The following is a 27,924-nucleotide window of genomic DNA, read 5'->3' on the forward strand; positions in this document are numbered from 1 at the left end:
TCCGTTTCTTTCCAAAAAGTTGTTTTGGAATGCAATAGCGGATTCATTCCTTGGGTTCTTGTGAGAGTCGTGGCTTCTTCGCAATGTGTTCTTGGTCATTAATTTCTTGGAGTCGTCGTTCCAGCTCTTCAGCCTTGTGCTTCCATTCTTCGCGTTCTTGGATGGCTCGGTCCCGTTCTCGGCATAGGTTCTGTTCATTGTCGTGGTACACCATGTTGATGACCTCCAGTTCGGAGACTCGTGTGCGCAGGCGGGTGTTGAGGGCGGCTAGTTGTTCATAACTCATAGGAGGTTCGACGTGTTGGCTGTTGTGTGTGGAGACTGTGCTTGGGGAGGGTTGCGTGGGGTTGGGATTGAGAGATGGATCGGTGGGAGAGCCGTTGCGGTGATTGCTGCTGTTGTAGTGAGGGTCTACCGCAGCGGACACGCCGTCAAAGATGTGTTGAGGGGCGATGTTTGGGTCGTGATGAGCGCCAGGGGTCGCCGTGCGCGAGACGGGTGAGTGTGATCTATCAGAGGCGACAGATGCGGCCATCTGTGAAACCCGCCGGTGAGGATTGATGCCATTGGAACTGTCGGTCTGAGGAGGCTGGCCCCCATTCTGCTCAAACTGCGCCTTGGTGTCAGAAGCATGCGCACGAAGGCAATAATCACCGAGTATGACTGACCTTCTTCTTTGGACCTTGACTCGAGGTCTTGACTCGATTGCGACTCTTAATCACGTCCGTCTTGAGGCTAATCGGTCGCGGGCGCCCGTGCAGCTTGAGGAACAGTCCGCAGGCATTGCAGAGAACAGACCCGGCCTCGTCGCGGCGCCATAGCGGGGTGGTCGACGTCTGGCAGTTTTGACAGACAGGCTGTGCAAAAGGAGCATTCTGGTCAGCGCCTGAACTTATTGAGGCAGCCATGGTATTTTCCGTGGTGGTCGAGTCCAAGGAATCGTAGGTGATCGATAACGATAAGAAACCGAAGTTTAACCCCGTGACCGACCAGCGACAGAAAGGCAGCCTTGGCATCAAGCCACGCCGCTGCCACTGCTACTGCCACTGCACCAGGCTGAGACACAACACGACAGAAGAAACTACACTTACCGGAGCATTGCCTGCAATTCCAGGTGTGGGCACAGGTGCCATGCTGCCCGAGTAACTCATTTGCGAACCATAGCTGCTGCCAGAGAAGGATCTGTCGCCCGTGTCAGTTTTTTATTTCCATCTGTGGTCCCTGCGTCGTCTTGCAAGATTCCGTCTTCGGCGTACCTGACACTTGGTGGTGGTGCAGCAGCGGCCAAGGAGGTCAGCGCCGACAGCCCTGGCAGTGCTGGTCGGGGCTCGGAGTGGTAGTCCCGCCCGAGATTGAAGCTTGCACTTCTCGCATGGAATTGTGCGTGGTTGAAGAAGTGACTGCCTGTGTACGGAAGATTGGTTGACGACGGGCGCGAGATGTCCTTTCCAAGCACTGACGGGGGTGGCAGAGGTGAGCTGCTTCCCTGTTGATCCCGTCTCAGGTTGCCATAATCCTCCAGCCTCGGGTCACTCAAGGGCGTCGACGGTTGTCGGTAGGTAGGGTCAAGGACTGAGGCTCGGAAGAGCGGGGGAGCGACTGCGGACGCCGTGTTCAGTGGTGTTTGAGACCAAACCGTGGTCTCGACGGGTCTGTCTAGGTGCGAAGGGGACGCCTTGGGGAGGTCACTGTGATGGATATTATACCCGATTTCCAGCAAAACGATGCCACAGGCACTTCGTTGCAAATGCGGTGAGCGACAACAATATAACCAAAGAAAAAAGAGGGTGTGTTATCGCAGAACTGAAAGCACGTCTATCGATAGACGGGAATCTTGGAGTATTTTGCTTCATCCAATACAATCTCGGAGTCAGGGGGGGTTCCCATATCGAGGGGATCCTGGCTGGCGAGCACAATATTGGTCCCGCCGAGAAGCCTAGGAGGATGTCTAATTGCGCCTTGTCTTGACCGTAAACGCCTTTGTTGAGATGAGCTTCTTACCAGGTCCCAAAGGTAATCGGACCAGGGCCCGCAGAGACCGGGCGTGGACATGCTGTAACTCGACCTCGTTGTGCATTACACAAACATCGAGGGCCTATTGTGAACTGCACGGTCTGGAATAGCCCTTTGGAATCGAGCTGCATCCAGTCTCTGTGCGAGACACATAGTCGAGCAGGGTGGCGCTGATTCGGCGCTTTAGCAAATCTGGGGAAAGATGAAAGAGATTGTCAATCTCACGGTGGAGGCACCGGCTTCCGAAGTGCCCCTTTTTCCTATCGCGCCTCGGACCCTGTCAAAGCAACTGATGCTCAAATTTGCAAGAGGGGGGAATAGCCGCTCAAAGCTCGTTTCTAACTACTAGTAACTGACGTGCAGATGGAGTTCAATAGCTCATCAAAACTGCCTGGAGCCTGGAGCCTGCAGGGCGATCTGGGAAAAAGCTACCGCTCCACGAGTCCGCGACGACCCAATATGCGCGGCTCGCCGGCCAGGGCGCCGTCACTACAAAGTGAAACTCGATCCACTCTACAACTGCCATGCGCGTGGTACACAAGGATCCAACCGTCTCCTATTGTGGTTCTTTCTGTCTTCTAGCAATCATGTCACGCGTCAAAGAAAAAAGCATCTGTCGATCAAGGCCCGCTGTCCGAGATTAACGGCGGCCCCTCGCGTAAGGTTCGATAGGTAATCCAACTGCTTGGACTGAAGAGGCATAGTTGTGGCTGTTGAGGCTTGCAAGGAATCTGCAGGGCTTGTGGCTGATCAAGGAGAAAGAGAATAATCGATATCCGAAGATCTATCTGCTTTATCTGGGACGATCTCACGGACATTGAATTTAGATAGGTATATCGCTAGAAGAATGACCTACCGGTGTAAGGACAAGGCTCAGTACTGCATCGGTTCCCATCGATTAAGCTGTCCGAGCGTGCGCCTCGCGGATCGAATCTCCAGGGATGGCATAACTGAATTTTCGAGTCCCAGGTTGGCCATTGTTGCCTAGAAAGGGGGATGAGTGGCTGCCATGGCCATCGAGACCCCTAGGTACTCCTTCTACAGGCAGCAAAAGATGGATGAGGACCTCACAAGGCGACTGTGTCGGTAAGTGAGGGAAGTACGAGGTACTCGGGTTCTCGGTGCGAGCAGCCCAGTAGGTGCGAGCAGCCCAGTAGGTGCGAGCAGCCCAGTAGGTGCTGTGGTGCTGTAGGCTGAGGACCCAATAATCCCGCGTGTTGCAGCCCTGTGTGCTTGCCTGGTGCTGGCTTGGTGCTTGCTGGGGCCTGCGTCCGCCGTAAATAATGCGAGATGCACAAAATAATTGGTGCGGTCGGAGCACAAGTGAGCACCTACTTACTACCAAGTAATTACGAGGTGGGTGCGAGGTACCTTGAGCCACTTTTTGCTCATTCGAATAATCCCGGCTCACTCACTACTACCTCCGCGTTTTTGGCCCTTCCACACCAAACCTCGAGGAACGTGGCTCTACAGTCACTCCATGCCGACTTCTCGAGTGATCGTGGTCCCGACCTTTTTCTCCTTCTAGATTCGCAGCCGTCAGCATGTGAAAGCCGTCATCGTACCTTCCACCCTTTGTCTCCTCTTCTCCTCCCTGCCCTTCTGGGTAGTGACATCAAGCAATGCCTCGACAGCGACCGACCTCCGGCTACGCTCGCCTGGCGCAGGCCGACGACGACGATGGCCCGCTGGGAGACGAAGATTCTGGAGATGAGACATACGCATCCTCACCCCTAACCACCCGATATGCCTCGATTCAGCCCGCCCCGCGAGAGTCGATGCGCTCTACTGCCCACCATGATTCACGGAGACGATCCATGAGACGAGTACGAAGTAATTCCTCGGGTGTGGACATCAAAGCCATCAATGCCCGGTTGGAGAGATGGGCAGAAGAGATCGTGACCAAATTCAAAATCAGCTCCGTCAAGGGCAAGACCCAAGAGGAAGAACAACTCGAGATACATCATTCCGTCTTCCAAGCTCCTGTGGGCGTACACCCTTACACCGCCTCCGAACTGGCTGCCTACACTGCTGCCGAAACGCAAAGACTGACCAAACAACAATTCGATGACATCGTGGAAAGCGTCAGAGTCGCCATCGAACTCGGGACACACCCCAAGATGATCTCGCAAGGGAGCTCCGGCAGCTATTTTGCCCGCAACAGTGAAGGCACAGTTGTTGGTGTGTTCAAGCCCAAAGATGAAGAGCCATATGCCTCGAGAAACCCCAAATGGACAAAGTGGCTGCACCGAAACCTCCTTCCTTTCGCCTTTGGCCGGGCGTGCCTGATACCCAATCTATCCTATGTGTCCGAAGCCGCCGCTTATGTTTTGGATAGCCAGTTGAGGACATACATTGTCCCGTACACCGACGTCGTCTGGTTATCCTCCAAGGTCTTTTATTATGATTTCTGGGAAAGGAGAAGCACCTGGGGTGGAAAGAGAGGTCTACCAGCGAAACCTGGCAGCTTTCAGGTTTTCTTGAAAGGATTTAAAGACGCAAACATTTTCCTGCGCGAGAATCCCTGGCCGGATCAAGCAACCGAGTTCCGTGCAGACATGGAGCATTCACGAAAGAGAAGGCCCTTAAGCCATTGCCTTCCTGGTGGCCGAGGTGCAGACGACGATGACCAAGAGGCTCCTCGAGTAGTCTCTCCTCCGCCGTCAGAAGAGGCACCCAAATTCCATTGGACGCCTACCATACGGCAAGCTTTTCGGGAAGAGCTGGAGAAATTGGTCATTCTCGATTACATCATGCGAAACACTGACAGGGGCCTCGACAACTGGATGATCAAGATCGACTGGAAGACGGAAGAAGTCTCGATTGTGGCAGAACCGCCCAAACCGAACGGCGCCACCGAAAATGGGGATACACACCTGCGACCGGCATCAGTAAGCCCCAACATCAATCCTCAACGACCGGAGTCAAATACGTCGAGACCATATAAGCGGTATGAGGCGATGGAGAGTCGATCAGGGACACCCTCCAACAACCACGAACTCCAATGTTCCATCACCATCGGGGCCATTGACAATAGTCTGTCATGGCCCTGGAAACATCCAGATGCCGTATGTATAGAGATCTACTCGCTCCTGGCGTGTGCTAACTCACCTTCTAGTGGCGGAGTTTCCCATTTGGTTGGCTGTTCTTGCCCGTCTCCTTGATAGGGCAACCATTTTCCAAGAAGACTCGGGATCATTTTCTCCCTCTGCTGACTTCAACCGCTTGGTGGAGCGAAACTCAGATGGCTCTACGCAGAGTCTTTTCGTTAGACGCGGATTTCAAGGAAAGCATGTTTGCCCGGCAGATTGCTGTGATGAAGGGGCAAGCCTGGAATGTGGTGGAGACATTGAAACAAGAAGATCACGGACCTTTGGAGCTGACGAGACGGACCAGAGTATGCGTCTGGGACGACCTGGTAGATGTCCCTGTGGCGATCCCAATGCGCGTTCCCTCCACCGAGATGAACCGCCGCGCAGCACGGCATTATCAACAACAAGAAGAGATGGACATAGGAGCATCCTATGCCTCTGCCCCGTCTGGCAGACACCAAGCACCCCAATACGATCTTCTTGGCTCTCCGACGAACGAATTGCCCAATGCAAACCGCTTCGACCTCACTCGTGAAGATAGCGCGGCAGATCTGGGCTATCTGCCTGGTCCTGGCGAAGATGGTGGACTTTCTAGCACTGCTCCGGGGTTTGACTCCAATGACTTTGCTCGGGAGGCTCGCAGCAGCCTCGGCCATCATCCAAGCTCTTACACGCTCCCGGCTCGCCCCTCGGCGAAGGGCAAGACGCGCTTCAGCTTCGAATTTCCCCGTCGTGGTGGCGACAGCTCTACACACAGCAACAACGTGTCCTCAAAAGAACGCGCCACGAGAAGGCAACGGTCCATGTCAACAAGGAGTGGCTATGGTGGCCACAAACCGAAATCCGTTCCGAGCATCGTTTACGAGGGAGACGATCTGGACGAGGGAGATTTGGGGTATGCCGCCGCGAGTGATATGGACTCGACACACAGGAGGAAGGTCATTGTGGAGAGGCTGGAAACGGTCAAGAGCAAGAAACCCTTTTTCACCTGGTGTTAAACAGAAGGATATTCTGGGATACATGATAAAAGGAGGGGTGGCGTATATGGGGGGACTATATGTGCATCTCAAGCCCAGTGTTTGTGTTCTCTCCATTGGTGGATGAAGAGACACCGTTGACTGTTCAGTGTTTGGCATATGATGTTTGGGATCTCTGTACTGTACTTGGTATAAGAGGCAATGCTGTCAAGAGGAAAAGAAAATACGTGTCTCACGATGCATGATGCATGATGCATGCTTGCATGGCAAATGGTGTCTCGATATACTTATCTATAAAGCGGAAACTGAAACCGGAACATGGAAAATGGGAAATAAAGTGGTCGTTTGGGCTTGACCATCAGTCAAGTCAAGTCAATCCATTCGTCCGCACGTTGCATTGTATTGGATTGTGTTGACTCAATCAATGAAACAGTCACGTCAATCAATCAATATTGATTATTCGTCAGCGTCCACATGCCCCAAGCGCTGTTCTGAGATGATAGATCGGTATGCAAGCGAGGGGGAGCTGTCGAGATCCTATCTGCCTGGCCTGTCCGTATGTGTGTCCATCTGGTGCATCTCTCTGGCTTCAGCGGTGGTGGTGGTTTCAACGCCAATGTACGTGGTAGGGTCGGTCTTTTCATAGTAGAAGCAGAGCATATCAAAGAATATTTCTTCCCGTGATGTAAAAGGGGGAAGCGAATTCAAATTATCTTCTTTCTGTGAAAAAAAAAAGACGCCATTGACGCCGGCTCCGAGACTTCGTATCGCCTGTAGGCTGTCTTTCCCCCTCTGCTAATCCATACATACTCGTAACGGCTCAGGCCCGTGCTCGCTGTTACTCTCGCTCTCAGCTCTACGAGAAATCTTCCTCCTCCTTCTCGATCGCGTTCTTGACTCTCAAAAGCAGTGTCGTCTTCCACTTGTCCAGCTTGCTCAGCGAATCGAACTGGAATAGCTTGTCCGAGAACGCTTCCTGGTCGCCTTCCTCGACGCAACCCACCAGGTCTGTCAGGAGCATGTTCTCCCTCGTGCCTGCGAAGCTGCCGTCCAGCTCGCGGTACTGTTCCAGTGCTCTCTTGGTGGCCACTTGATCACCCGCGGCGAGATGGCATATCCCTGCTTTGAGAAAGTAATCCTTGACGCTCCAGCGCATGAGGTTGTTGTTTAAGCTGGATTTTGCCACGGTCTCGAGTTTGTTGATTGCGTTCTGGTAGTCGCCCTCCAGGGCCGCCAGGTCCGCGACTTTCAAATACAGTTTATTGGCCAGTGCCTCGGCGTTGTCGCTCTCGTACCACTGTGCCGCGGTCTCGTACGCCTCGAGCGCCTTTTTCTGGTCGCCGATCTCCATCTCGTATACTTCGGCGAGGTTCTGTTGGTGTGTCGCCGCGCGGCGGAAGTTACCCTTGGCGGTGTAGTGTTGGATGGCGGTCGCAAGGACGCGGGCGGCGTCTTGGGGGGATTCTTTGCGGTAGACTTTGAAGGCTTCGGTCAGGGTGTTGGCCATGTCATCGGGTTCGTTGAGTTTGGATTGTTGGATCGAGGCGGCTTGCTCAAAGGCTTTGCCGGCTTCTAGATCTGTTTGAAGGATGTTTAGCACCCTTCATAATAGCATAGGCGAGGGATGTTTTGCTGCCTGGTTGCTTACTCTGCTTCTGTACTCGGAACGCATTTGCGGCTTGTGTATAGAGATCCGCAGCGTTCTCCCATTTCTCGGCTCGTCCACCAAATAGACTAAATCCACCAGAGGCGCCCTGTGCGGCCTTGTCGGCCTTCTGTAGTAATACTCGGGGATCTTGAGCCATAGTTGAAGTTCAAATGAAGGAGTGGCAGAAAACAGAGAGTGGTGTGTGCGAAGTGCAGGGTTTCCTGGGGCCCCGCAAGTATGTTGAGAGATATGCGGATAAGATGTCACAGACTTTGAAATCAATCAGTTAGCAGATGTATAGGTGGCTCCTTGAACAATACCTGGTTGATAGATGGAGTTGCGAATCACTGTCCAAGCGCAGGACGCCCAAGACGCCCCGCCCCGCCAAAGCGCAGGTGGTCGGTGAATGTCATTGCCTGAGAGTGCGAACTGGTCCTCCGTACAAAACATCACCATGCTGCTTTAAGTTTCTATTCGTCGCAGCAGCGCCGATAAATGTTTACTGGCATCAACCACCAGGGAACCAGTGTAACCCGCAAACCTGACCGGGAATTAGGACGAGATGCCTCGAATCTCGCGACAGGCATTCAATATCCGCACCGTTCTCACTGGACCTGGCAGGAGCCCAGCTCGCGAAAAGGAACTGAGGGTCGTCAAGAAAATCGACGTTTCGCCAGAAATCCAATCCCTTCTCGAGACGCCCACATGGTCCGTGTCTCAGCTCCTGCCTGCGGGGTTTCGGGTTACTGCTCAGGGGACCCCGACGGAAAGGACAGAGAGACTTGGAATCAAAGCACAGGCATGGCGGACCGAATATCTTTTTCCGTGGGCGAGCAAGATAACAATCATTAAACTCCGCCATCTCCTACGCCTTTCGGCGCTCCCTCCTCCCCAATCCAAAATCGAAGAAGAAAAGATGCTCAAGGAGTTGCGCGACCAGCTACACCTCGTCAGGGAGATCCTGAAGGTCGACACGACAGGTGTTGAACCTCTTGTGGCCATCCGCGATGAAACCGCGGAACACATTCAGGAACGCACCATTACCCGAGAGACACTGGCCGAGTTTCTCGCGCTTGAGGAGAAGAAGGGCCGGAACGGAACGATCAGGAGACGCAGAGATACGTATCTAGTCACAAGTTTCACGGAAGAAAGCCAGCCATGGGAGGAGGATCCGCTGGCTTGGAGCAAGGTGAAGGATCCCTGGGCACTTGGAGAAGACGGGGACAGTCGGAAGATGGGGAGATTTTTCTTCGTCAAGAGACAGGTGCCCGAGGCAGAGGGTGACAGAAGGGAGACGGCACCCTCCGAGACGGAGCAAGAGGGGAAGGCAAATTTCAAACCAATGGATATGCCCTGACCAACAGAGAGGACGCCTGCGAGTCAAAGAATTTTTCCAGGATCACCACATCCACGCGAGTGACCGGTGTTCTGCAATAGGAGGTCGGAGCAGACTCCTATGGAAGCCAACACCGAACATGAAGGTCTACCCCTTGGTCAGGCCATACCGCGCGTCATGGTGCATCGGGAGTGAGGAGAAGATGGGCCTTCTGCAGGCTGTGGGGGATGGTTGGTACAGAGATGCAGGGACCTTGCGAGATTTGCGGCCTCTATATGTCCTAAGGTCAGCGAATGTGCCTGAACTAGCGAACAACGGGAGAGCAGGTGAAAGATATCTTCCTGTGGACAACAGCCCTCGAACTTCACCCGTCGTGCTTCCTAAGTCTACAAAATGTACGGCGCTTACGACGACGGTCACCAGGCCCAGATTGCTTGGTATAGGACGCCATAAGCGAAGGCTCGCAGATTCGAACATGGAACGCGGACAAAAGGTTTACCTCAAGATTGCCAGCCTGAAACTGTCAGCGCCGGCTGTTAGGTGCCAGGTCGAAAAGCCTCGCGAGTAATGGGGGAAGAGAGGCCCGGCAAGGAGAATAGACGAAGACGGCTGGCCAGAACGACGGTACGGCGGAGATGGACGAGTGAACAATATATGCGAGAGGCTGAAACCAGGCTGAAAGCAAAGGCGCTGGAAGGACTCTGTTGTAGCACTCAGACGGTCAGATCCGGAAATGTCAGTCCCAGGCGTAAGGATCCCACTCTCCTAGATTCGCCTTTTGCCCTTCATCCAGCGCGTCAATTACCTCCATATCGTCCTCTGAGATCTCCCAGCCGAAAACGCCCTTGTTCTCGACGATGCGCTCTTCGCGATCACTCTTGGGAATGACCACGAATCCCTTTTGGAGCCCCCACCTGAGGACAATCTGCGCGGGTGTCCTGCCATACTTGTTCGCGAGGCTCACGATAGTCGGGTCATTGAGTCTTCGGCCCTGCGTGAGCGGCGAGTACGCCACCACCACAATCCCCTTGGCCTGGCAGTACCTCACCAGCTGCCTCTGCTGATTCCACGGATGGAGCTCGATCTGGTTACACACGGGCTCGATATACACGCCCTCCTCGGCCATGAGCTGCTCAATATGTTTGGGAGCCCAATTACTCACGCCGATACTTTTCACCAACCCCCTCTCCACACAATCCTGCAGACCCAACCACGCCTCCTTCCTCGCCCTGGGACCCGGACGCGGCGTATGCAGTAGATACAGATCAATCGTCTCCAAACCGAGTTTCTCCAGCGAGGCCTCCACGCCCGCGACGGCCCCGGCGCGCGAGTACATGTCCTCCCACAGCTTTGAGCAGACGAAGAGCTCCGCGCGGTTGTGGACACCGCTCTGCGCGATCGCGGCCCCGGTCTCGGCCTCGTTCTGGTAGATCTGCGCCGTGTCCAGGTGTCGGTACGAGTGGGTTAGTGCTGCTAAAGCGGACTGCGTGCATGTCGCGCTCATGCAGGTGCCGAAGCCTAGCACGGGTATCGAGTGGCCGGATTTGAGGGGCAGGGGGGAGGAGATGGTTAATTCGGGCATCTCTTTTTCTTCTTCTTTTTTGTTTGAGAGAGAGAGTCGTTTGATTGGTGTTGCATATATCACATATATCCCCGCAAGAAGAGTGAAGTTCTAATGGAAGAAGAGTGAGTGAGTCTGAGGCACTTTAAGACGTCAAAGATCTAGAGATGTAGTCACGGCTTAGATTTTTTTGAATTTTCTCCAATGCAACGCTTTTCGTATTCCCTATGTGCGGGGATTCTACCTACCTAGGTACCTATACTTTAGCTAAGTTGTAATAATACTTACTACCCAGCAATAAACATCGTCTCCTTGCGGAGTATGTTTACGAAATCCAAGTGTCCCTAAGATGGAAATGGAGATGGAGACGTTGAGGCTGGGTGAGGCAAGACAAGTACCTCGTACAGTACCTGTATGTAGGTATGGGACACCCAGGGGAAGCTGCAGGACGCCGGGGGCATCTACCGCAAGTACCTAGGTACAGTACCGTGTCAAGCCACGAGCTTCTGGACTCTTGGAGAGGTCCTGCCTACGCCCAAGTGTCGGCCGCGTACTACAGCTGAACGGACAATTGCGAGAGACGACGTCTAGGGCGGGAAGGAACGGCGATACCTGCCAAGAAGCCTGCCAGCACCAAAAGGGCCTTGACAGCTAGACTCGAGCCTTGCTGGGTCCGAAGACCAGAACCAAGCGGGACTTGCGAGCCTGACAAGCCTGGCTTGCGACCACCCTTGGACCGGAACGGGACGATCGGAGAGGCCGGCAGCCTAATATCCGGGTCGGGAAACCGGATTTGAGTCGGGGAGATCTCCAGACTCGACCATCGCGGGGTCCGCCGGTCGACTTGAGTGAGCAGATCCCATGTCGCGATGAAACGGACGTGCTGCCGCGGAGGTTGTTGGGAGTGCCCATCGATCGCGATGATCCAGAAGCTCACGGTGAAGTGGTCCTGGGGACTGATGGAGCCGAGCTCGCTGTAGTCTGCCTCGACCACCGAGCGATGGGATGCGAGCAGGAAGTCGACCGTGTGCATCACGCCAAAGGCGTCGGGTGCTTGGACGCGCGGGTCTGCATCCGCCGTCGTGGGTGCGACACCAGCCCTGGTACAGAATCGACTCGTTCACGCCGTTGAGTCGGAACGTGAACTCCTCGGGCCCGGCTTGTGGTAGCGGTTGGAGCGAGAAGGTCTGCGAAACCATAATCGGTCAGTGCTTGGAGCAGCCAGCCAGCCCCCGCAGAGCCCTGCTGGCTGGGGATGCGACGTACGAGTGAGTTGGGGGAGTTGTAGGTGAAATTGAAGCAGCCTTGGCAGGTCAATGCGATGGTGGTGTTCTGGGTCTTCTTGTCTGTTTCCCAACTTGTCAGCCACGGCCTCTTAGGCCTTCAGGCGATGATGGGCGTTACCGTGCTCGAGCACCTGCACCTCCTTGGCCTGCGAGCAAGTTCGGTTCGGCACGAGCGGTGGCACGATCGGATGAGTCGGAGTCACGTCGGACTTGGCAAAGTCGATGACTTGAAGGGCCGGCTCGTACGCGAGGCGTCCAAGTCTTTGCATCGGCTTGTGGAAGTTCCAGGTGACGATGAAGCCAAGTGGCTTGTCCAACGGCTGGTGGTCCACCGAAGTGATGGCGAAGTGGAGGTCGCCTGTCTCGTCGTCCGCCGTGGTGTCAGGTGGGAAATCACTGATGGTGACCTCGGCGACGTGGATGGCGTCCAAGGAGTCCTGTGTATAGGGATTATAGAAGTGCTGGGGGTAAGGCTTTGGCGTTGTTCCTTTCCCAGATCACATCGAAGCAGGTTGGACATGTCCCGACTCCGAGCCTGAATCGCTGAGAGGGGCATCAGCAAACAAGGAGACGGATCCATCGTGTTCATATTCCCATTTCTCACTCTCACTTACCAAATACTCGGTATCGTTGGCCCCCAGGGGCTATTGGGAAACGGGATGCGGAATAGCATTGACTGGAATCCCACACCTGGGAGGGTCAGATTCTTGTTCGATGCAATTCAGGCCCCAAAGCATACCATAGTTATACAAGGACATCTTGATTGTCTCGATATTATCCACGGGAAGAACGTAGCTGTCCGCCTGGGGTAGCACCAGCAATGTGGCCCCCATAGCCGCGAGAAGCAGGCTCAACATATTGGAATGGCCTCCGTCGTGCTCTCCTGGTCTTTAGGGAACAAGAGAACTGTAGGAACATCAATTGGTACCATCAGGACTGCATACGAGCGTGTACCAAGTATGAGATATTACAAAAGGCTCTACGCTACCTAGCGAGCTACATAACGAAGACAACAAGCGAGCGTGACGAGCCGGGGTAGCTATATGTATGGTTTGATCCTCGATGGCCAATCGATGCCATGGGCTATCTACACGTGAGAACCTTTTCGAGACCGTCAATAAAGCTCGGAAGAATACAAGTAAACCACAAGCGCGATGTTATGCAGCTCCAAAAAGTAAGAATTGCTAATGGAGCATAAATATGTGTATTTAGAGACTTTTGACCTATCGACGTATACAAGCAACTAGCGAAGGAGAGAGACCAGGGGGTAGTAAGTGCCCGCAGTGTCACTCGCCTAACCTGCTTGATATAAGGTCTGACCGGCCAACCTTCCCAATATAGTTAGGGCAACAGACCTCTATATATAAGGCTTTCTGCAGCGTCCAAAGTTGTACGAGGTATACCGGGTAAAGTCTCTGAATGCACGCAGCAAGGACAGTTATGCTCCATTACCTAACCAAGACGAGGTCCTCCACAAACGTGTGTACACGTCAATAGGTCAACGTCACCGCCCTTAAGCTGAGCTGGTTACCCGATCCGCGGCCGTCATTCTCATCGGTCTGCATAATGTCCAGACAGTGGCCGTCATTATCATCGAGTCGGCATTATGTCCAGATAGTGGCCGTCATTGTCATCAGCCGGCATAATGTCCAGAGAGTAATCCTGCCAGTCTTTCACGAATGTGGTCTCCTCGGTCTCCACCTGGGGAGGTGGCTTTTGAAGCTTATGGAGGACAGGCATGTTCGTCTGACAGAACCTTGGAAGTGATATGCTGCAACGCTATCGAATATACGGGAAGCAGGGAAGGGAAGGAAATGGATTTGAAAGAAGACAGGAGATGTTGAGTTGAGAGATGAAGTATGGAGCGAGACGAGATTGAGAAAGAACGACGCCCCATACACAGCCGATTCAGAGTGCCATGGAGACGGTTCCATGAATGATCAAGCGATGAACCTGGCTCTTGTCAATGCGATGTGCTCCGTGAATAACTGGCCTCTCAATATCAGTATACATGTTGAAAGACGCGGAGCACGTGGTATAGAAAAGGCATCTGCCTGTCTGGCGCGGGCGTTGGACTCAATGCCCCCTCTTGATCTTTTGATGGGCTACGATCGAACTGAATCTCATAATGGCGATGATCATGTTAAGTTCATGTGGTAGCCTCATCGCTCGAACCGCTGCCATCGGGATCAGACACAGTGTCAAGGTGCAGAAACTGCTTAGAGGCATTCGACATGCCAGACACAGCATCCGGATATTCGTCATCGTGCACAGTCTCTTCATTGTCTGGATATTTTTTGTAGAGCTCATTGAGCTTGATATTGTCCCCTCCTTGTGCACTTGTCGTGCATCTTGACGCGTCTGGGTGAGTTTGGCAACCACTTCGGAATGCTCAAATCTGCCACTCGAAGCACGGTATGCCGATTGATCGAGAGGTCCACTGGCCTGTGTTGCTGCCTCTTTCTTGACCAGTTGCCTTTCCAGAAACCACCACAACAGCAACAATGGGCTGCATATTGTCAAAGAAGCTCCGCAAGGGGATTGAAGACGACGATGTCCTCCCGATGCCCTCCTCGCCATTGTTCTCCACTGTCCTTGACCCGCTCTCCAGGCCTATTGAGGTCGTATAATACGGTGTGAACATCGGGTCCCCAAACTCAATAGAGCCGAAACTATTGAGTCCGACAACAGGGAGCAGACTGCATACAACTCGACGGCATCGCCCTGCAAAAATTCATTCTCCCAATAGCCGAATCGGGCATGTCTCCCTCCAGTACAACCAGTGTTTCTTGGCATCGGGTTGGGGCGACCTGGCGTCGGGCTGGGGCGACCCATCAAGCAGCATCGCATGCATATCGCGGCATCTGGACATCTCAATAACAGCCCACGTTGTGCCCGAGGGGTCCTCCCCGATTATCTCGAACAGAGAATGCCCAGCTACTCGTGCCCGTTCGGGAATGTCCTGAGGGAGGAACACGGGTCGGGACGCCGACGACACCACGCACGAGGCTGCGTTTGCTGTTTGAGATGCTGCCGTCTCTTCCGCCCGAGCCACACAGTCAGCAGCGGCTCCCTCGACGGACCCAGACCATCTACACAACATGGTTAGCTTATTTTCAAGGCGGGCAAAGTCCAAACCAGAAGTCGTTGGGCCAGACGCGACAACCTCTTTTGTCAATACAGGGTCAACTTACGGCCCTTCTCTCCCGCATTTCTGCAGCAGGGATATCGCTTTTGATCGCCACGCAGAGTCACGATACTTTACGGCTGTGAAGAAGAGTGGCTGGATGATTCCCATTTCAGCGTTGAAGGTGGGCATGTCGGCCTCGATAGCTTTGGCACTCATGGCCTGTTCGACACACTCGACGATCTGTTGGAACTGTGGCGCGTACCTGTCGTACCCTGTTTCAAATGGATCGAGGATATTCGAGACATAGATGAGCGCACTGAGACAATGCGCCTGAAGCACGAGTCCATGCAGATCGTTGAGCGGTGAAATGTCATGGCACATCTTTGAGTATTGTCGGTAGCGTGAAAGCCATCTGTTCAGTTCGGCGATATGACGGCTCTGCTCTAGCACCAGCAACTCCCGAGAGTCTGCGCGAGGGAGATATTTGTATTCAGAGGCCTTTGTGGCGAAACTGTAGCAGGAGTGCAACGTCCGGAAGAGCTCACGGTCTGCCTGTTGGGGAGTGAACGTGGTTACGTCCGCGTCGATACCCGGTGCAACAGGAAATTGGAGCTCTGGAGGATTTGCCAGCGCATAAGTAATGACCTGCAAGTCCAATTTTCCAAAAAGACACGACAGGTCATCTTCAAGCAGAGCTTTGCTGTTCGCGGATCTTGCTGCAAGCCATTCGCGGGAATTCATGACCGAGAATGCACCTCGCAGATGAAGCAGAGCATCGGTGTGTCGGTGCTGGATCGTTTCCGCACAGGCCAGCAGGATACACGCCACAAGTACTGGCAGAGGGCCGTGGGGGAGGCGAAGGACATCCTGTCGAATTTTGGCTATCGCCGCCATGATTTGTTTCAGGGCCTTGAACCTGGCAGCACCACAATATCTCTTCAGCACCTGTTGCTCGTAAGATGCTGCAAATGCGGCGGCGGCCTCTCTGACACTTGGAATGGACAGTGCGAGCTGAGGCACGAGATGGGTCCAAAACGCAGTTTCTGCTTCGGTCCTTGCACCAGGCCGTCCTTGTGAGAACACGGCACAGGCCAGTAGACGCAGCCGGTCAAGTTCCGGGTTCGCTCCCAGCTGCGTTGGCCTGCTGAGACTGACGCAGTCGGGGCTTTCTGGTTCGGGAGAAAGTGCTATGGCCGTCTGCGCCTGTTCTTGGGCACGAGGCGCTCCCTCAGGGTAGCCTTCACAGGTGCGTTTGCCGCGCTGGCAGCGTAAACAGTGCGGCTTGAACTCATCACACTTTACTCGACGGGCCCTATCAAAATTGTCAGGGGAAGTTCTGGATTCAAAATGACCATGCTGGAAGTTCTCACCGGCAGGTAAAGCACCCGTACTTTGATTGCCGGACGTTGGTACGCGTCCTCTGCTTCTGGGTTGCTGGGGCTGGTGAGTCGAGCGACATCTGGCGAAGTCAAAGACCGAGATGAGAAGCACACAAGAAGAAGAAGATCCATGCTGTGCGTGTCCCTCAAGCTGGCCGTGATATGGATGCAGGTCGCATTAAGAACTGAGGCTCATGCTCCATGCCAATAGAGAGCGGATCTCTAGCAGGTGCCGGAAAGGGAATGGTCCAAACTCAAAGACCGAGCCTCGTCAGGCACCACCATTTCTTCCTTGTACCATAACTTCTCTTTCCCAGAACATTTGCTGCGATGACACCGACGTGGAGCTCCAAGAAAGGCCCTAGATCAAGCATGACCAGCCAGGCGGAGCAATCACCATGGCGGAGTCGAACAACAGCCACGGCCACGCACGCGCGGACGAGGAACCATGTCAATCTCCCTCCTCAGACGGTATGCGCCGAGAATGCATATATACTGCTCTCAGCAAAGGTAGGGAAATCCCAAGAGGACCTCAGAAGACCCAGTCTCTACCACCTGTTCCTCCCTTGTTCTCTGATTCTGTTGCACCGACACTTCCCCAACCATGAACTCAACATTCGACCCTGCCAACTGCACATACGCCACCTGCTCCGTCCAGGATTACGGCCAGTTGCGATACATCCCCTCGCTCGCCGGAAACGCTTTCTACCTGGCTGTCTTCTGCCTCGCGTGCCTCTTACAGATCTATTTGGGTCTTCGATACCGTACATGGGGCTTCATGTTCGGCATGCTGGGCGGCATCGGCCTGGAGATAATGGGATACGTGTCTCGAATCCAACTACACTACGACGACTTCAACAACACCTACTTCATCATCTACCTGGTCGGACTGACGATCGGTCCGGCATTTTTTTCGGGTGCCATCTACATCTGCCTAGCCCGGATCATCGCCGTCTACGGTTTGGGAGTGAGTCTCCTCAGCCCGCGGGCCATCACTGTCGTCTTTGTCGGATGCGACTTTGTGTCGCTGGTTCTCCAGGCTGCCGGGGGTGCCTTGGCCTCGTTGGACATCTCACCCGGGCTAGAACAGACCGGGATCAACCTGATGATTGCGGGGCTTGCCAGCCAAGTGGCATCCACCACTGTCTTCTGCGGGCTGTGTCTCCAGATTGTGTTCTCCATCCACAAACGAGCGGGCCTGGTCAACCGCAACAGCGCCGCGCTTCGAAGAAAACTCGCATTCAAGCTTTTCTTATCTGGTGAGTTCCAAAACACCTCCTTTCCAGCGCGCATTTCCTCACTCACAATCCCCCTTTCTCTCGATCAGCAATCGCGATCTCAACCGTCGCGATCCTCATCCGATGTTCCTTCCGGGTGGCCGAGCTGAGCCACGGCTTCGGAAGCGCCATCGCAAACGACGAAACCAAATTCATGGTCCTCGACGGTGCAATGATGGCTCTGGCAGTCCTGGCCCTCTCGGTCGGGCACCCTGGCCCTGCCCTCGGCGAAGTCATGTGGGCGCAAGGCGGATTCAAGTTGCTGCCGCGCTCTAAGAGGCCCAAGAAGACGCGGCAGATCGCATACGGCCTGTCCGAGACGATGTCGCCAGTCGGATTTTCTCTGAGAGAGATCCCGAAGTGAGGCGATGCCAGACGATGGCGGAAAGTGCGAAACAAAAAAGAAAAAAAGACAGAGCTTCCAAAAGAAGCAGGCTATCAATTATTTTAGATATATAGGGTATAAATAACGAACACGCAAGGGGACTGGCAAACAGCTCACGCAAGGGCTGTAAGCCACCAATTCAAAGACCAGCAGCCATCATCAAGCCATACCCGACAGTAATCACAATTGCAAACGTGATAACAGATGCCGGAACACCGCGGGTCAAGAAGTGTTTGACTCGCAGATATCGCACGCCTGTCTCGGGTACTTCCATCATGATTGCAGCTAGAGGTCTTGTTAGCAACTAAACTCGGGAATCTGTTGTAGACAAATGAAAAGGAGAAGGACTTACTCATATTCGGAAATCCGGACGTGGGCAACCCCATCGCCGCTGAACACATCAACGCCGCACCCATGACCAACAGATTCGGGTGCGGCTCCTTCATGCTCTCGCCCACCTGCGCCACAAGCGGTAGGATAATCAGCGCCGCCACTGTATGGCTGATGAATGTAGCGACCACAAGCACCAACGAAGCAAAGACCACGAGTACGCCATATATCGAGAGACTGTCCACACGCTCGGTGATACCCTTGGCAATCGAGTGGAGCAGCCCCGACGAGGAAACTGCGCGACCCAGAGAAAGACCGCCCGCAGCCAGGATGATGATCGTCCACAGGAAGTTGTTGAAGTCTTCTTTGGTCAAAATACCCGTACCGAAGAACAGCACCAGAGGGATGATGGCAACGACGCCCATATCCCCGAATACACTTTCCAACTGATGAGAAGCACACCACAGGGCAATGGTGATCAGCGTGACCAGGATGATAAAATACTGCACACCATTGAGCTTGTCCTTCATTGGTCGGATAGGCACGATGGTGGTTCCCTTGCCAGGTTTAAAGGTGACAACCAACAAAAGCCAGATCAAAATGATGCTGAGGATACACACCGGCAAAGCGATGAAGAACCAGATCCCCCAGCTTGGCTGCGGTTTCATGTTTTGCAGCGCGATGATATTCTGTGGCGAGGCGATGGGTGAGGCGGCACCGCCAATGTTCGACGCTAGAGCGATTCCCAAGATCAAGGCTTTGGACATGTTACTGTCCGCCGGTAGGTTGCGGAGGATCGGTTGAATGATGCTGAAGCACAGCACAGGTGCGGCAACATTGGAGATCCACATGCTCAAGAACATGCCGACGAACATGTTGGTGATGAGCACGTTGCGGGCTTTGGTGCCGGCTTTGCTAAGCACAAACGTTGCCATCATCTTTGCTATGTGGTATTTCGACAATGCCGCTGCGATGGTGAAACCGCCGAGCAACAACATGATGACCGGCGTCCACATAGCCGCAAAGACGGACTTGGTCGCATCTTTCGGGTTCAGTCGGTGATGAGGTTTATCTTCTGATCGCATGATTCGCAGGACGACCACCAGAAAAGGAATCAGCAGAGAGGTGACAAAGAGGGGAATCACCTCGGTGGCCCAGAGCAACGACACGAAGACCAACATCGCTAGACAATTTTGCTGCTCTGGACGCTTCATGATCGGGATGTAGAGCAAGGCCACGAAAACCGCCAGAATGCCGAGAAGAGTGAAAAAGGTACCACTGAACAACCACTTCGGACACCTGTACCGACCCACGGGGGTGACGATTTCCTTTGTGTCGATAGCTTCTCGATCACCCTGCAGTCGTGCCTTTGATGGATCTTGTACTCCACCCAGCAAGGTCTGCCTGATACCAAAGTTGGCGGCTTGAGCTTTGCGCTCGATGCCAATCATCTCACGCCAGACGGTGTTTCTCTCCCACACGACATGCTCGCGGAGATGGAGTCGAAGCTCCCTCCGGGCCATGTTCTGGTCGCCCTTGGTGACGACGTCAGCATAGGCCTTTTCCACCTTTGCAATATTCTCATCAAGATGGGTCATTGTCTTTTCCTGAAACGGGTAGGACGGGTTGACCGATTTTTCCATGTAGTCCTTTCGAATATCTCGATTGCACACCTTGTCGTACTTCTTGGCTGCCTTCTTGAATCCGGTGTGGTTGAGTTGGATGAAGGACTTCAACTCGCACAAGGACACATAGATGCCGATTATGCGCTTTTTCAGATTGATGCCTGAATCATACAATGATGATAGATGACCCGGATCAGACGCCTCGAGTTCCATGGCCAAGCTGGGTCTCCTCCTAAGGAACACGGGCGAGTCTGGCGCTCGTAGGTCTTCGCGAGATTCCGCCACTGCAGAATGGTCTGACCCATCTGTGTTCCAAGTGCTTTTACTCCTTGGACGGCCGGACGGTTTTTTTCTGATCATGGCGGCATTGTCTTCAGCGTCGCTGTCGCTGTCATCGCCTTCAGGCTCCTCTAGACTGACACTCATAGTCGAAGTCCTTCTCCGCCGACGGAAGGGGACGTTGAATATGCTCGACGAGCGCATGGCCTTCCGACGATTCTCGGCTTCGACCACATCTTCCATGTCCACGTCATGCGTCTCGACCTTGTAGCCATCGACATCTTTCAAAAGCTGGTCCAGTTCGCCAAAGATTTCCAGCTCTTTCAACCTATAAAAGGAGCATACCTTGTCCAACTCCGAGTCCAGCATGCGCTTGAAGGTAGTGTCCGGGTCGAGCGAGCCGCCCAGCAGAGCGGTATTTTCTTCATCTTGAGGTTGCACCTCGCCCGTCCGCCGGTTGATCTGTTTCTCGAGGGAGTAGATGAGTTTCTTGAGGTTGCTGTAGGAGATGTAGTGGCTGCTCCAGTCCGGAACAGCGTTGAACTGGATGCTGTGGGAGAACTTCATCTCGTCGTCCCGGTCGGCGAGCTCCTCAAGTTTGAGGAGCCTTTTCTGTGACCGTCTCGCGTCCCTGCCTGTGCCTCTGTCTCTGTCTCTTTCTGTCCGTGACGACTCGGCGCCAGTAAAGGTCGCAAGTTCGATGGGGGGACCGCCTGGCGCAGCAGGATCAAGTGATTCTGACTGAAAGGGTCGAATGTCAGAATTACGGGACTGGGAATGACCGAGTGAGGAGCGAGGCTGCGACCCGCGCATTCGACATGGATGGAGGACGTAATTGCTCTTTTAGAGGAGCTGGGGCCTGGTGGCACTTGTAGGTAGGGCCCCGAGAAATTCAAGGACACTGGCAAAAATCGGGCAGCGAATGATGCCACTTTTTTGCAGCTCGTTCTCGCGGGAAAGGGATGGTTCGTGGTGGGATCTGAGTTGGGCCTCAGTTGGGCATTGTGAGCCGAGAAGAAAGTTGGCACGGAATCGCCGCCATCAGCCCATTATTGGAGCGAACGGGGGGAAGGCAGCAGTTGAATTGGTGGGTAGAGGCGGGCCAGCGGCTTATGCCTTTTTGCTTTTTGAGGTGGCGTAGGAGGTTGAGTGGAGGCCCTGGAGGGAGTTTTCCAGGGATCGAACATGTAAGATGGACTGCAGTGGTATGGGGAGTGGCTCTGGCTGCGCCCAATAATACGAGTAGACTTTGATGGGCAACTTGTCGTCCACCAGAATTGCTTCTGCGCCCAATCCTTCTCGACACAAATACCCGCAACAAAAGACTATCAGGAAGACACACTCCTCGTCAAGTCGGGTGATAGAGATATTATCCCTCCTCGCCTGCCTCCGTCTACCTTGCTCTGCCCTACTTCAGCCTGCCCAGAACCCACTTGTTGATGAACTGCTCCGATGCCAACTCGTCCTTAAGCCCAAACGTCCTATCCAGTACGATCGCATCATGCGCTTCGCCGGGGGCTTCGAGATATTCAATTGTAGTATTGTGCACCTGGACGTCGGTATCAGCCACAAGTCCCTAGATGCTCAAGATCCTTTTGTGTGACGTACCTTCATCCTCTCAGCGAGCTCGCGGATGTCGTCCATCAGGACCTCGTTCTGTCCTCCAACGATAGCCACACTGTCCACCTTGATATCTTTCCACCAGTCAGCCGGCGCTTCGGTAGGTTGGTTCCAGTTGTCGACGGGTGATTTGGTCATGAAGTTGTCGGACCAGGTCCTCACTGCGACCGGGGCCAGTGCATCCTTTTTGAAGTTCTTCTTCCACGACTCTCTTTCTTGGGTGAATGAGGTCCACGGAGAAACCAGGAGGGCGCCTCCCAGGTTTTCGGAGAGGGAAATGGGGGGAACGCCGGGGTGCGGGTGTGAGAGATGGCCTATGAGGGCTGCGGCGAGGTTTCCGCCAGCTGAGTCGCCGCCGAAGGAAATCTGTGTGTATTGGCGGCCAAGTCAGGTGGCGTCGTCAAAAGGAACTGCTCACTCACCCGCGAGGGCTTCAAGCCCGAATCCAACAGGTATTTGATCGCCGCGACCGCCTGCTTCAGCTGCAGCGGGTAGTAGCCCTTGGGAGTGAGTTCATACTCCAGAAGCATGACTCGAAGATCGTGGCCATTCTTCTTGGCCAGCTCGATGAGATCCCAGAGCAGGATCCAATGCTGGTCCGACGCTGGGAACGTGTATCCTCCGCCGTGGAACCACACCAGCGCATTCTTCGCCGTCTTCGGCCCCAGGAAGCACCCATAAGCCCCGTCATCCAGATCGACAACCTCCGGGTCGAATTTGCGCTTCTTCGCAAAAGACGTGTAACCCTCGTACGTCGTTGGCTGTAGAGCCTGCATCTGCTTGACCGACAAGTGGTTAAACATCGCACGCATAGTGCTATAGATGACATGTCGCTTGTAATCCTTGGGACAATCCTCGCCCCTCGTCCAGCCCGTGAGGGTGGTGAAGGTCAATGTGCCCACTGTTTACAAACCCGCCTCATTAGTCCTCTTCGACCATCTCACGGGCTAGCAAAAATGGCAAAGGACTTACCGGCTCGAGTCACGGTGTAGAGCAAGGAGAAGTAATCTCCTGCTGAAAGCTGAGGCTTCTCTCTCATCTTGTCGGCGTCTCGCGAATGGTCCGCGCTCAACTAGAATCGAGCAAAAACAAATAGAAAAGGCCCCCAAAGAGTGGTGTGTATGGGGGGTTTTTTTTTTCGCTCTCCCAGTCTCAGATCCTGTTCTCGTAAGCAACTCCAGCAACCCTTTCTGACAAGTATACGAGCTGGAGACAAAAGAGGGGGACGATGAGGAATTTATGGAGCGACAGTTCACATGCATGGGATTGTGTTGACGGGCTCCGTCCGGGCTCCAGCCCAGCTTACTGGATACACGAGTTCCTCGTATTCTGCTCAAGTCAAGTGTCTGATCACGCACATCTGATTGGGTTTTGGAGGCTGCGCAATGACCTCGCTAGCCTGCAGTGGACCCCGATCCTTCTTCCCCAAGGCCAAGTCGGAACGCAAAACATCCCAACGCGATATGGGCCGGACAGTCAGCGTCTGGATTCGGGAAAAGGATGAGCGCTGATCCGAATTCCATCGGGGACAACGAAGGACAATGGCCGAACGTAATCAGTAGAAAAGGGTTCGACCGAGGAGGGGAATGGGTGCGCTGCTCAATGGAGCACGGTTCACAAATTCTCAAAGAACGGTTAAAGCATCGTTGCGATGTTGACGGGCCTCAAATGGGGACGAATGAAATGGTAGAGAAGCTCCGTCTCAGTCACGGTATCGTGGCTGCTGACGACGACAAGCAACGCGGCTTCGGTTCGGTGGTAAAAGATGGTCTTGACAAATATATAACCAAGATTCTGTAACGGAAACAACAGGATAACAGATGGAGACAATGCAGACGAAACTGATGGCCATTCTCACAGTGCTATTCTTTACAGGCGCCGAGCATAGCCTCGTATCTGTCCACATATCTTCGAGAGAAATGCCGATTGACCTATTTTCTTCCCTTCCCAGAGCATGATGTAGAGACCCGGATACTATCATTTCCACCCTTCTGCTTTCTCACGACAAGTCAAATCCAGCCCCCGCGTTGACTGCATATAGAAGCTTTTCTTTCATCGTCTTGAGATCTTCGTACCGTGGCAACTTGAGCAGATTCACGCACGTCGACGTGCTGGGGAGCCGGTCCTGGTCGCCGCTGGAGTCACGAATGCTGAACTTCGGGGTCAGATGACTGAATCCCAGCAGTGGTGCCCGTGGAGTGCTGGTCACGAACTTGAGCACTTTCCGCCTATCTTCGTCCGACATCTCCTGGAGGGCTTTCCAGAATAGTTGGATTGTGGGATGCTCACGCCCATCATCGCCGATGGCGTAGACTCCTCCGTATTGTGTGTTGCGGCGGAGATCAGGAATGTCGAGTTCCGTGTTGTCACCACCAACGAGTTTCTGCAATTCCTTTTGGTTGAACATGGCGAGCCACATGGGCTGGATAATCTGACCGAGACCCTTGAGAAACGCGTCCGTGACTGCCTTGGGCTGCTGCTGCAGTCGATATCTCACGATTCGGTCAATGTACAGCAATCGGTTGGCGTTGGTGACAGGAGTATTTGCGCCGTTCGGAAGCAGTTCGGTGGTGATTGTCTTGGACACCTTGGTGCCATCATCGTCATCGATCGTAATCTCGTCAGTCACCGTGAAGTCAAGCGAGAAGTCCGTCTCCACGTCTCCGGAATAGTTCTTCAGCTTCAGAAGACCCTGGTATAATTCCTCGTCATATTCTCGGAGGTCATTGATTGTTGCTCGATAGGCGGATTCGTTTGAACCCACCGTCGTCCCGCCAGTGAGTGCCCACTTCAGCAGGAAGAAGCCAGCAAAGTAGACGTCGATCAGGATACCCTCGTATAGGCACTTTCCGACAATTCGGCCCAGGAACTGGTAATGGCGAAGAAGTTCAGCCATCGCAAATGCCATCTCCTGGGTACCCCATGGAACCCCAAGGAGTCTCTGGTATTCCGCGGTCTCCTGGTAGATTGTAGGATTTGGGAATAGGTATCTTTGAGCATTCTCCTTGAACATTGGTAGCTTGGCATCGGGATCAAATGCTTCGCTGGTCACGCTGATGAGAAACTCTTTTGTCACGCCCCCTCCGTCAATGCCAGCCTCTGGGGTGCCAAATTGGTCGATAAAGGTGATCTGTATTGGTTCTTTGAGCCCTTCTCCAAGCCCGTAGAAGGCCTCGTAGGCATCCATAAAGACTTCACCTCGACGAATTTGAGCATGATGCCTGGAGAGGATGTCAATACCCAAGGGCCGGCCGTCTGCCGTTTGACCTTGGCTTGCAGCCACGCCCATACGCCAGGTGTCGGGGTCGGTGGCTCCGTTCCGTCTCCGGAACTGGTCTCGATAAATAAATTCACGGAAGATCTGGACTCTTGTTTCAAATGGGATAAAGAATGGGAGGTTGCGAAGGATTTCAAGCCGTGGTGCCAATGCCTCGAGCTGTCGCTTCTTTCTGGCCTGCAGTCGCTGCTTTTCCGCCCGCTCCGCCACCCTCGATGCCCTGCTTCTGGGAATGTGTGATGGTCGTATGCCAAACATGGAGCTCAGTAGAGCCTCGCCAGCTGATGAGCCCACAGAGCTATCCATCTCGACCTCCCTGTCAAGCTCATCTTGCTGGTCTTCTGTGTCATCTTCGTCATCCAATTCGTGCCTCTTCTCTTCCTCCGCGACAACGGCAGAAATGAACCCGGCCATGCTGACCTGATTGGTCATTAACCAGTGTTCAGGAGGTACAAATGACACCCTAGAGTCTCTTTCGTGTAGCATCCGCAGTAAGCCTGTGACTAAACCCTTGAGGTAGGCTTGCGATACACCATTCCCAGTCAAGGTCTGTTGTTTCTTTTCCGTGTTCTTGGCAGATGAACGCCCCGGACTGCCAAAGAGCGCAGATATGGCGAGGTCCTCGTCTTGATCAGTGCTCTCCACCAAGTCGGCTGCGTTCCAGTACAGTGTAAAAGCCAGATTCTTCAGAAATATAGTCATCAGCGCCACCTCGTCCAAGGGCAGCGATCCTTTTCTAGACAACAAACTTGTTGGTGAACCAGTGGCAGCCCCAAATGCGTGCAGTTTCTCGTAGGAGAAGAAATCGTCGTCATCCATGAACTTCAGCACAAACGTGTACAACTCGAGGAAGAGCAGGATTATCCGCCACTCATCGCGCCATCGAGCGATTTCATTTCTGGACAACGGTGCTTGACCTATTTGATTGGTTTTGGGAGCCGCCTCTGTCAGGACCGATAGCACGACACGGTAGTCTTGAGAAATCTTGTTGAAGACGCCGGTCGTCCGTGCCGCGTTCCAGAAGTATTGAATGGTGGACATATCTGCGTTTCCAACTGATCTGACAGAGCTTTGATACAAAGACATTCGAATATCCTGTGCCCGGGTAGGAAAAGCTCTTAGCAGAGCAACCGCGAAATTTGCTAGTCGCTTCGCAGAATCAAAGTCTGCACCGTCGCTAGACATTCCTGACGATGTTGATGAGCCCATCTCTTTCAGAATGGCTCGCAAAGTATCCTGCTCCGACAGCCTTGAGATCATATCCCTCACAAATCCCGGTAAGGGTTCGGGAGCACTCTTCTTAGTAGTGTTGAGCATGTGCTGGTCGGTCAGGTCCATCCGCTCGGCAACCTCATTTGCACACTCTCCCAACACGGCCGAGAGTGCTTCGATATACGCACTCTGACCAGCGTAACCTTCTTTCCGGATGTCGTGGATATATATGAGATGAGCTAGTTGCCACAATAACTTGGCAGTGGTCAATGGACGCATTCCACTCCTGTCCGTGTCCTCAACCTCCTTCGCAATTGCCTGCGCCAGCTCCTGCAGGTTTAAGGAATAAGAAAATTCTTTCAGAATGTCTCTGCGCCCTGAAAATGAATCTTTGGTCAGGAACTGTTTTGCAAACGCAGCGTATGCCGATTGCTTTTGGGTGGAAGGACATCTCAGAAGAGCAGCTATCGTCTCAATTGAGGCCCGTTGCCACGCCTCCTCCTCTTGTTTGCGTAAAGCTAAATCGACCGCCTCGAAGTAGATTGCCGAATCCTTGGCTATATCATCCGGTACATATTCAGCCAACATAGTGATCATTTTCAGTATTCTTGGTCCGTAAGATATTCTGACATTGTCTGTGTGGTCCCCAATGATGCCCTTGAGGTGGCGCACCTCAAGTAGTCCTAGTCGAGAGAGGCTGTACCGCCAGCTGTCATCCAACTCGAAGCGTAATGAAATCGTGGTTCGATGCAGAGCCTCGCCGAAGTAGAGCAATCTGAGCACGTCCAAGTCATCCCTTGCCCTGCCTCTCCTAAACTCTTGAAATCTAAGCAACAGCCGCAACTGGAGGAGAATCTGTAGGGAGTTGTCATAAGCCGGGATTGTTGCGCCTGTGTCGACAAGGCCTTGGTAATCCACCCGGCTCTGCGACCCCAGTCTCTGCTGTTCGTTCTCATCCCAGATCTGTCTCCATCGCAATTTCTGCTGCCGACGACTCGCGTGCCCACGCCATATCCTCTGAAGAGTTCTTGTAGCATTTGTTCTTTCTCTGTCCTGTTGTCTCCTTATCCGGTCCGCTTGAGCCTGGGCAATCGTATTGCTTGCGGCAGAAGCATTGGCCTGCGCTGATTTCGGAAGGGAAGCCCATGGGTTGGTATGGGTGCGGCCGGAGAGGTTGACCTGGCGAGGTTTGCGGGCACTGCCTGTGAAAGACTGATGCATGGTTCAATATAGGTTCCGCGGATGGGCTTGGAGGGGCTTGTTGGAGAGTTGACTTGGAGGTGGCTGCGGCTGAACGAAGCCCGTGACGTAGACTCAGATTAGTCTAGTAAAGCGAATGGCAGTGGCATACATGTCTATGAGATGAATAGAGAGACAGTCTGAGGAAATGGTAGTCATTCATTGATGGAATAGATTACTCATGGGTTGGAGCGAAGGCAGCGAAACCGGCAGAGGCAAATGGAAATAATCTCTTGATCTTGAGGCAGGCAAGTGGAT

The 27,924-nt window shown here is 53.6% G+C and overlaps 11 protein-coding genes across 11 annotated transcripts; 3 read left to right on the forward strand and 8 right to left on the reverse strand.

Annotated features, from left to right (window-relative positions):
• Positions 1-43: 43 nt before the first annotated feature.
• Z520_06920 (protein GZF3) lies at positions 44-908 on the reverse strand (the record flags this gene model as incomplete). The annotated part of the gene is made up of 2 exons (XM_016777420.1): positions 44-610; positions 669-908. The coding sequence occupies 2 exons, from the start codon at positions 906-908 to the stop codon at positions 44-46; spliced, it is 807 nt and encodes a 268-aa protein (XP_016631591.1).
• Positions 909-3,635: 2,727 nt separating this feature from the next.
• Z520_06921 (uncharacterized protein) lies at positions 3,636-6,103 on the forward strand (the record flags this gene model as incomplete). The annotated part of the gene is made up of 2 exons (XM_016777421.1): positions 3,636-5,081; positions 5,132-6,103. 2 exons carry the CDS (start codon positions 3,636-3,638, stop codon positions 6,101-6,103), a joined length of 2,418 nt encoding a protein of 805 aa, XP_016631592.1.
• Positions 6,104-6,938: 835 nt separating this feature from the next.
• Positions 6,939-7,887, reverse strand: Z520_06922 (uncharacterized protein; the record flags this gene model as incomplete). The annotated part of the gene is made up of 2 exons (XM_016777422.1): positions 6,939-7,660; positions 7,731-7,887. The coding sequence occupies 2 exons, from the start codon at positions 7,885-7,887 to the stop codon at positions 6,939-6,941; spliced, it is 879 nt and encodes a 292-aa protein (XP_016631593.1).
• A 405-nt stretch (positions 7,888-8,292) lies between these two features.
• On the forward strand, positions 8,293-9,087 carry Z520_06923 (uncharacterized protein; the record flags this gene model as incomplete). Its single annotated transcript, XM_016777423.1, has 1 exon — positions 8,293-9,087. The coding sequence occupies one exon, from the start codon at positions 8,293-8,295 to the stop codon at positions 9,085-9,087; it is 795 nt and encodes a 264-aa protein (XP_016631594.1).
• A 715-nt stretch (positions 9,088-9,802) lies between these two features.
• Z520_06924 (uncharacterized protein) lies at positions 9,803-10,648 on the reverse strand (the record flags this gene model as incomplete). Its single annotated transcript, XM_016777424.1, has 1 exon — positions 9,803-10,648. The coding sequence occupies one exon, from the start codon at positions 10,646-10,648 to the stop codon at positions 9,803-9,805; it is 846 nt and encodes a 281-aa protein (XP_016631595.1).
• A 532-nt stretch (positions 10,649-11,180) lies between these two features.
• On the reverse strand, positions 11,181-12,770 carry Z520_06925 (uncharacterized protein; the record flags this gene model as incomplete). The annotated part of the gene is made up of 7 exons (XM_016777425.1): positions 11,181-11,727; positions 11,774-11,814; positions 11,894-11,973; positions 12,032-12,350; positions 12,432-12,456; positions 12,528-12,603; positions 12,653-12,770. 7 exons carry the CDS (start codon positions 12,768-12,770, stop codon positions 11,181-11,183), a joined length of 1,206 nt encoding a protein of 401 aa, XP_016631596.1.
• Positions 12,771-14,647: 1,877 nt separating this feature from the next.
• On the reverse strand, positions 14,648-16,502 carry Z520_06926 (uncharacterized protein; the record flags this gene model as incomplete). The annotated part of the gene is made up of 3 exons (XM_016777426.1): positions 14,648-15,005; positions 15,108-16,355; positions 16,414-16,502. The coding sequence occupies 3 exons, from the start codon at positions 16,500-16,502 to the stop codon at positions 14,648-14,650; spliced, it is 1,695 nt and encodes a 564-aa protein (XP_016631597.1).
• Positions 16,503-17,026: 524 nt separating this feature from the next.
• On the forward strand, positions 17,027-18,063 carry Z520_06927 (uncharacterized protein; the record flags this gene model as incomplete). The annotated part of the gene is made up of 2 exons (XM_016777427.1): positions 17,027-17,681; positions 17,750-18,063. 2 exons carry the CDS (start codon positions 17,027-17,029, stop codon positions 18,061-18,063), a joined length of 969 nt encoding a protein of 322 aa, XP_016631598.1.
• Positions 18,064-18,223: 160 nt separating this feature from the next.
• Positions 18,224-21,131, reverse strand: Z520_06928 (uncharacterized protein; the record flags this gene model as incomplete). The annotated part of the gene is made up of 2 exons (XM_016777428.1): positions 18,224-18,369; positions 18,437-21,131. 2 exons carry the CDS (start codon positions 21,129-21,131, stop codon positions 18,224-18,226), a joined length of 2,841 nt encoding a protein of 946 aa, XP_016631599.1.
• Positions 21,132-21,726: 595 nt separating this feature from the next.
• Z520_06929 (uncharacterized protein) lies at positions 21,727-22,977 on the reverse strand (the record flags this gene model as incomplete). The annotated part of the gene is made up of 4 exons (XM_016777429.1): positions 21,727-21,867; positions 21,927-22,304; positions 22,361-22,839; positions 22,911-22,977. 4 exons carry the CDS (start codon positions 22,975-22,977, stop codon positions 21,727-21,729), a joined length of 1,065 nt encoding a protein of 354 aa, XP_016631600.1.
• Positions 22,978-23,937: 960 nt separating this feature from the next.
• Z520_06930 (uncharacterized protein) lies at positions 23,938-27,648 on the reverse strand (the record flags this gene model as incomplete). The annotated part of the gene is made up of 1 exon (XM_016777430.1): positions 23,938-27,648. The coding sequence occupies one exon, from the start codon at positions 27,646-27,648 to the stop codon at positions 23,938-23,940; it is 3,711 nt and encodes a 1,236-aa protein (XP_016631601.1).
• Between the last annotated feature and the right edge of the window lie 276 nt (positions 27,649-27,924).

Source organism: Fonsecaea multimorphosa, assembly GCF_000836435.1.
Source record: "Fonsecaea multimorphosa CBS 102226 unplaced genomic scaffold supercont1.13, whole genome shotgun sequence".
Lineage (NCBI taxonomy): Eukaryota > Fungi > Ascomycota > Eurotiomycetes > Chaetothyriales > Herpotrichiellaceae > Fonsecaea > Fonsecaea multimorphosa.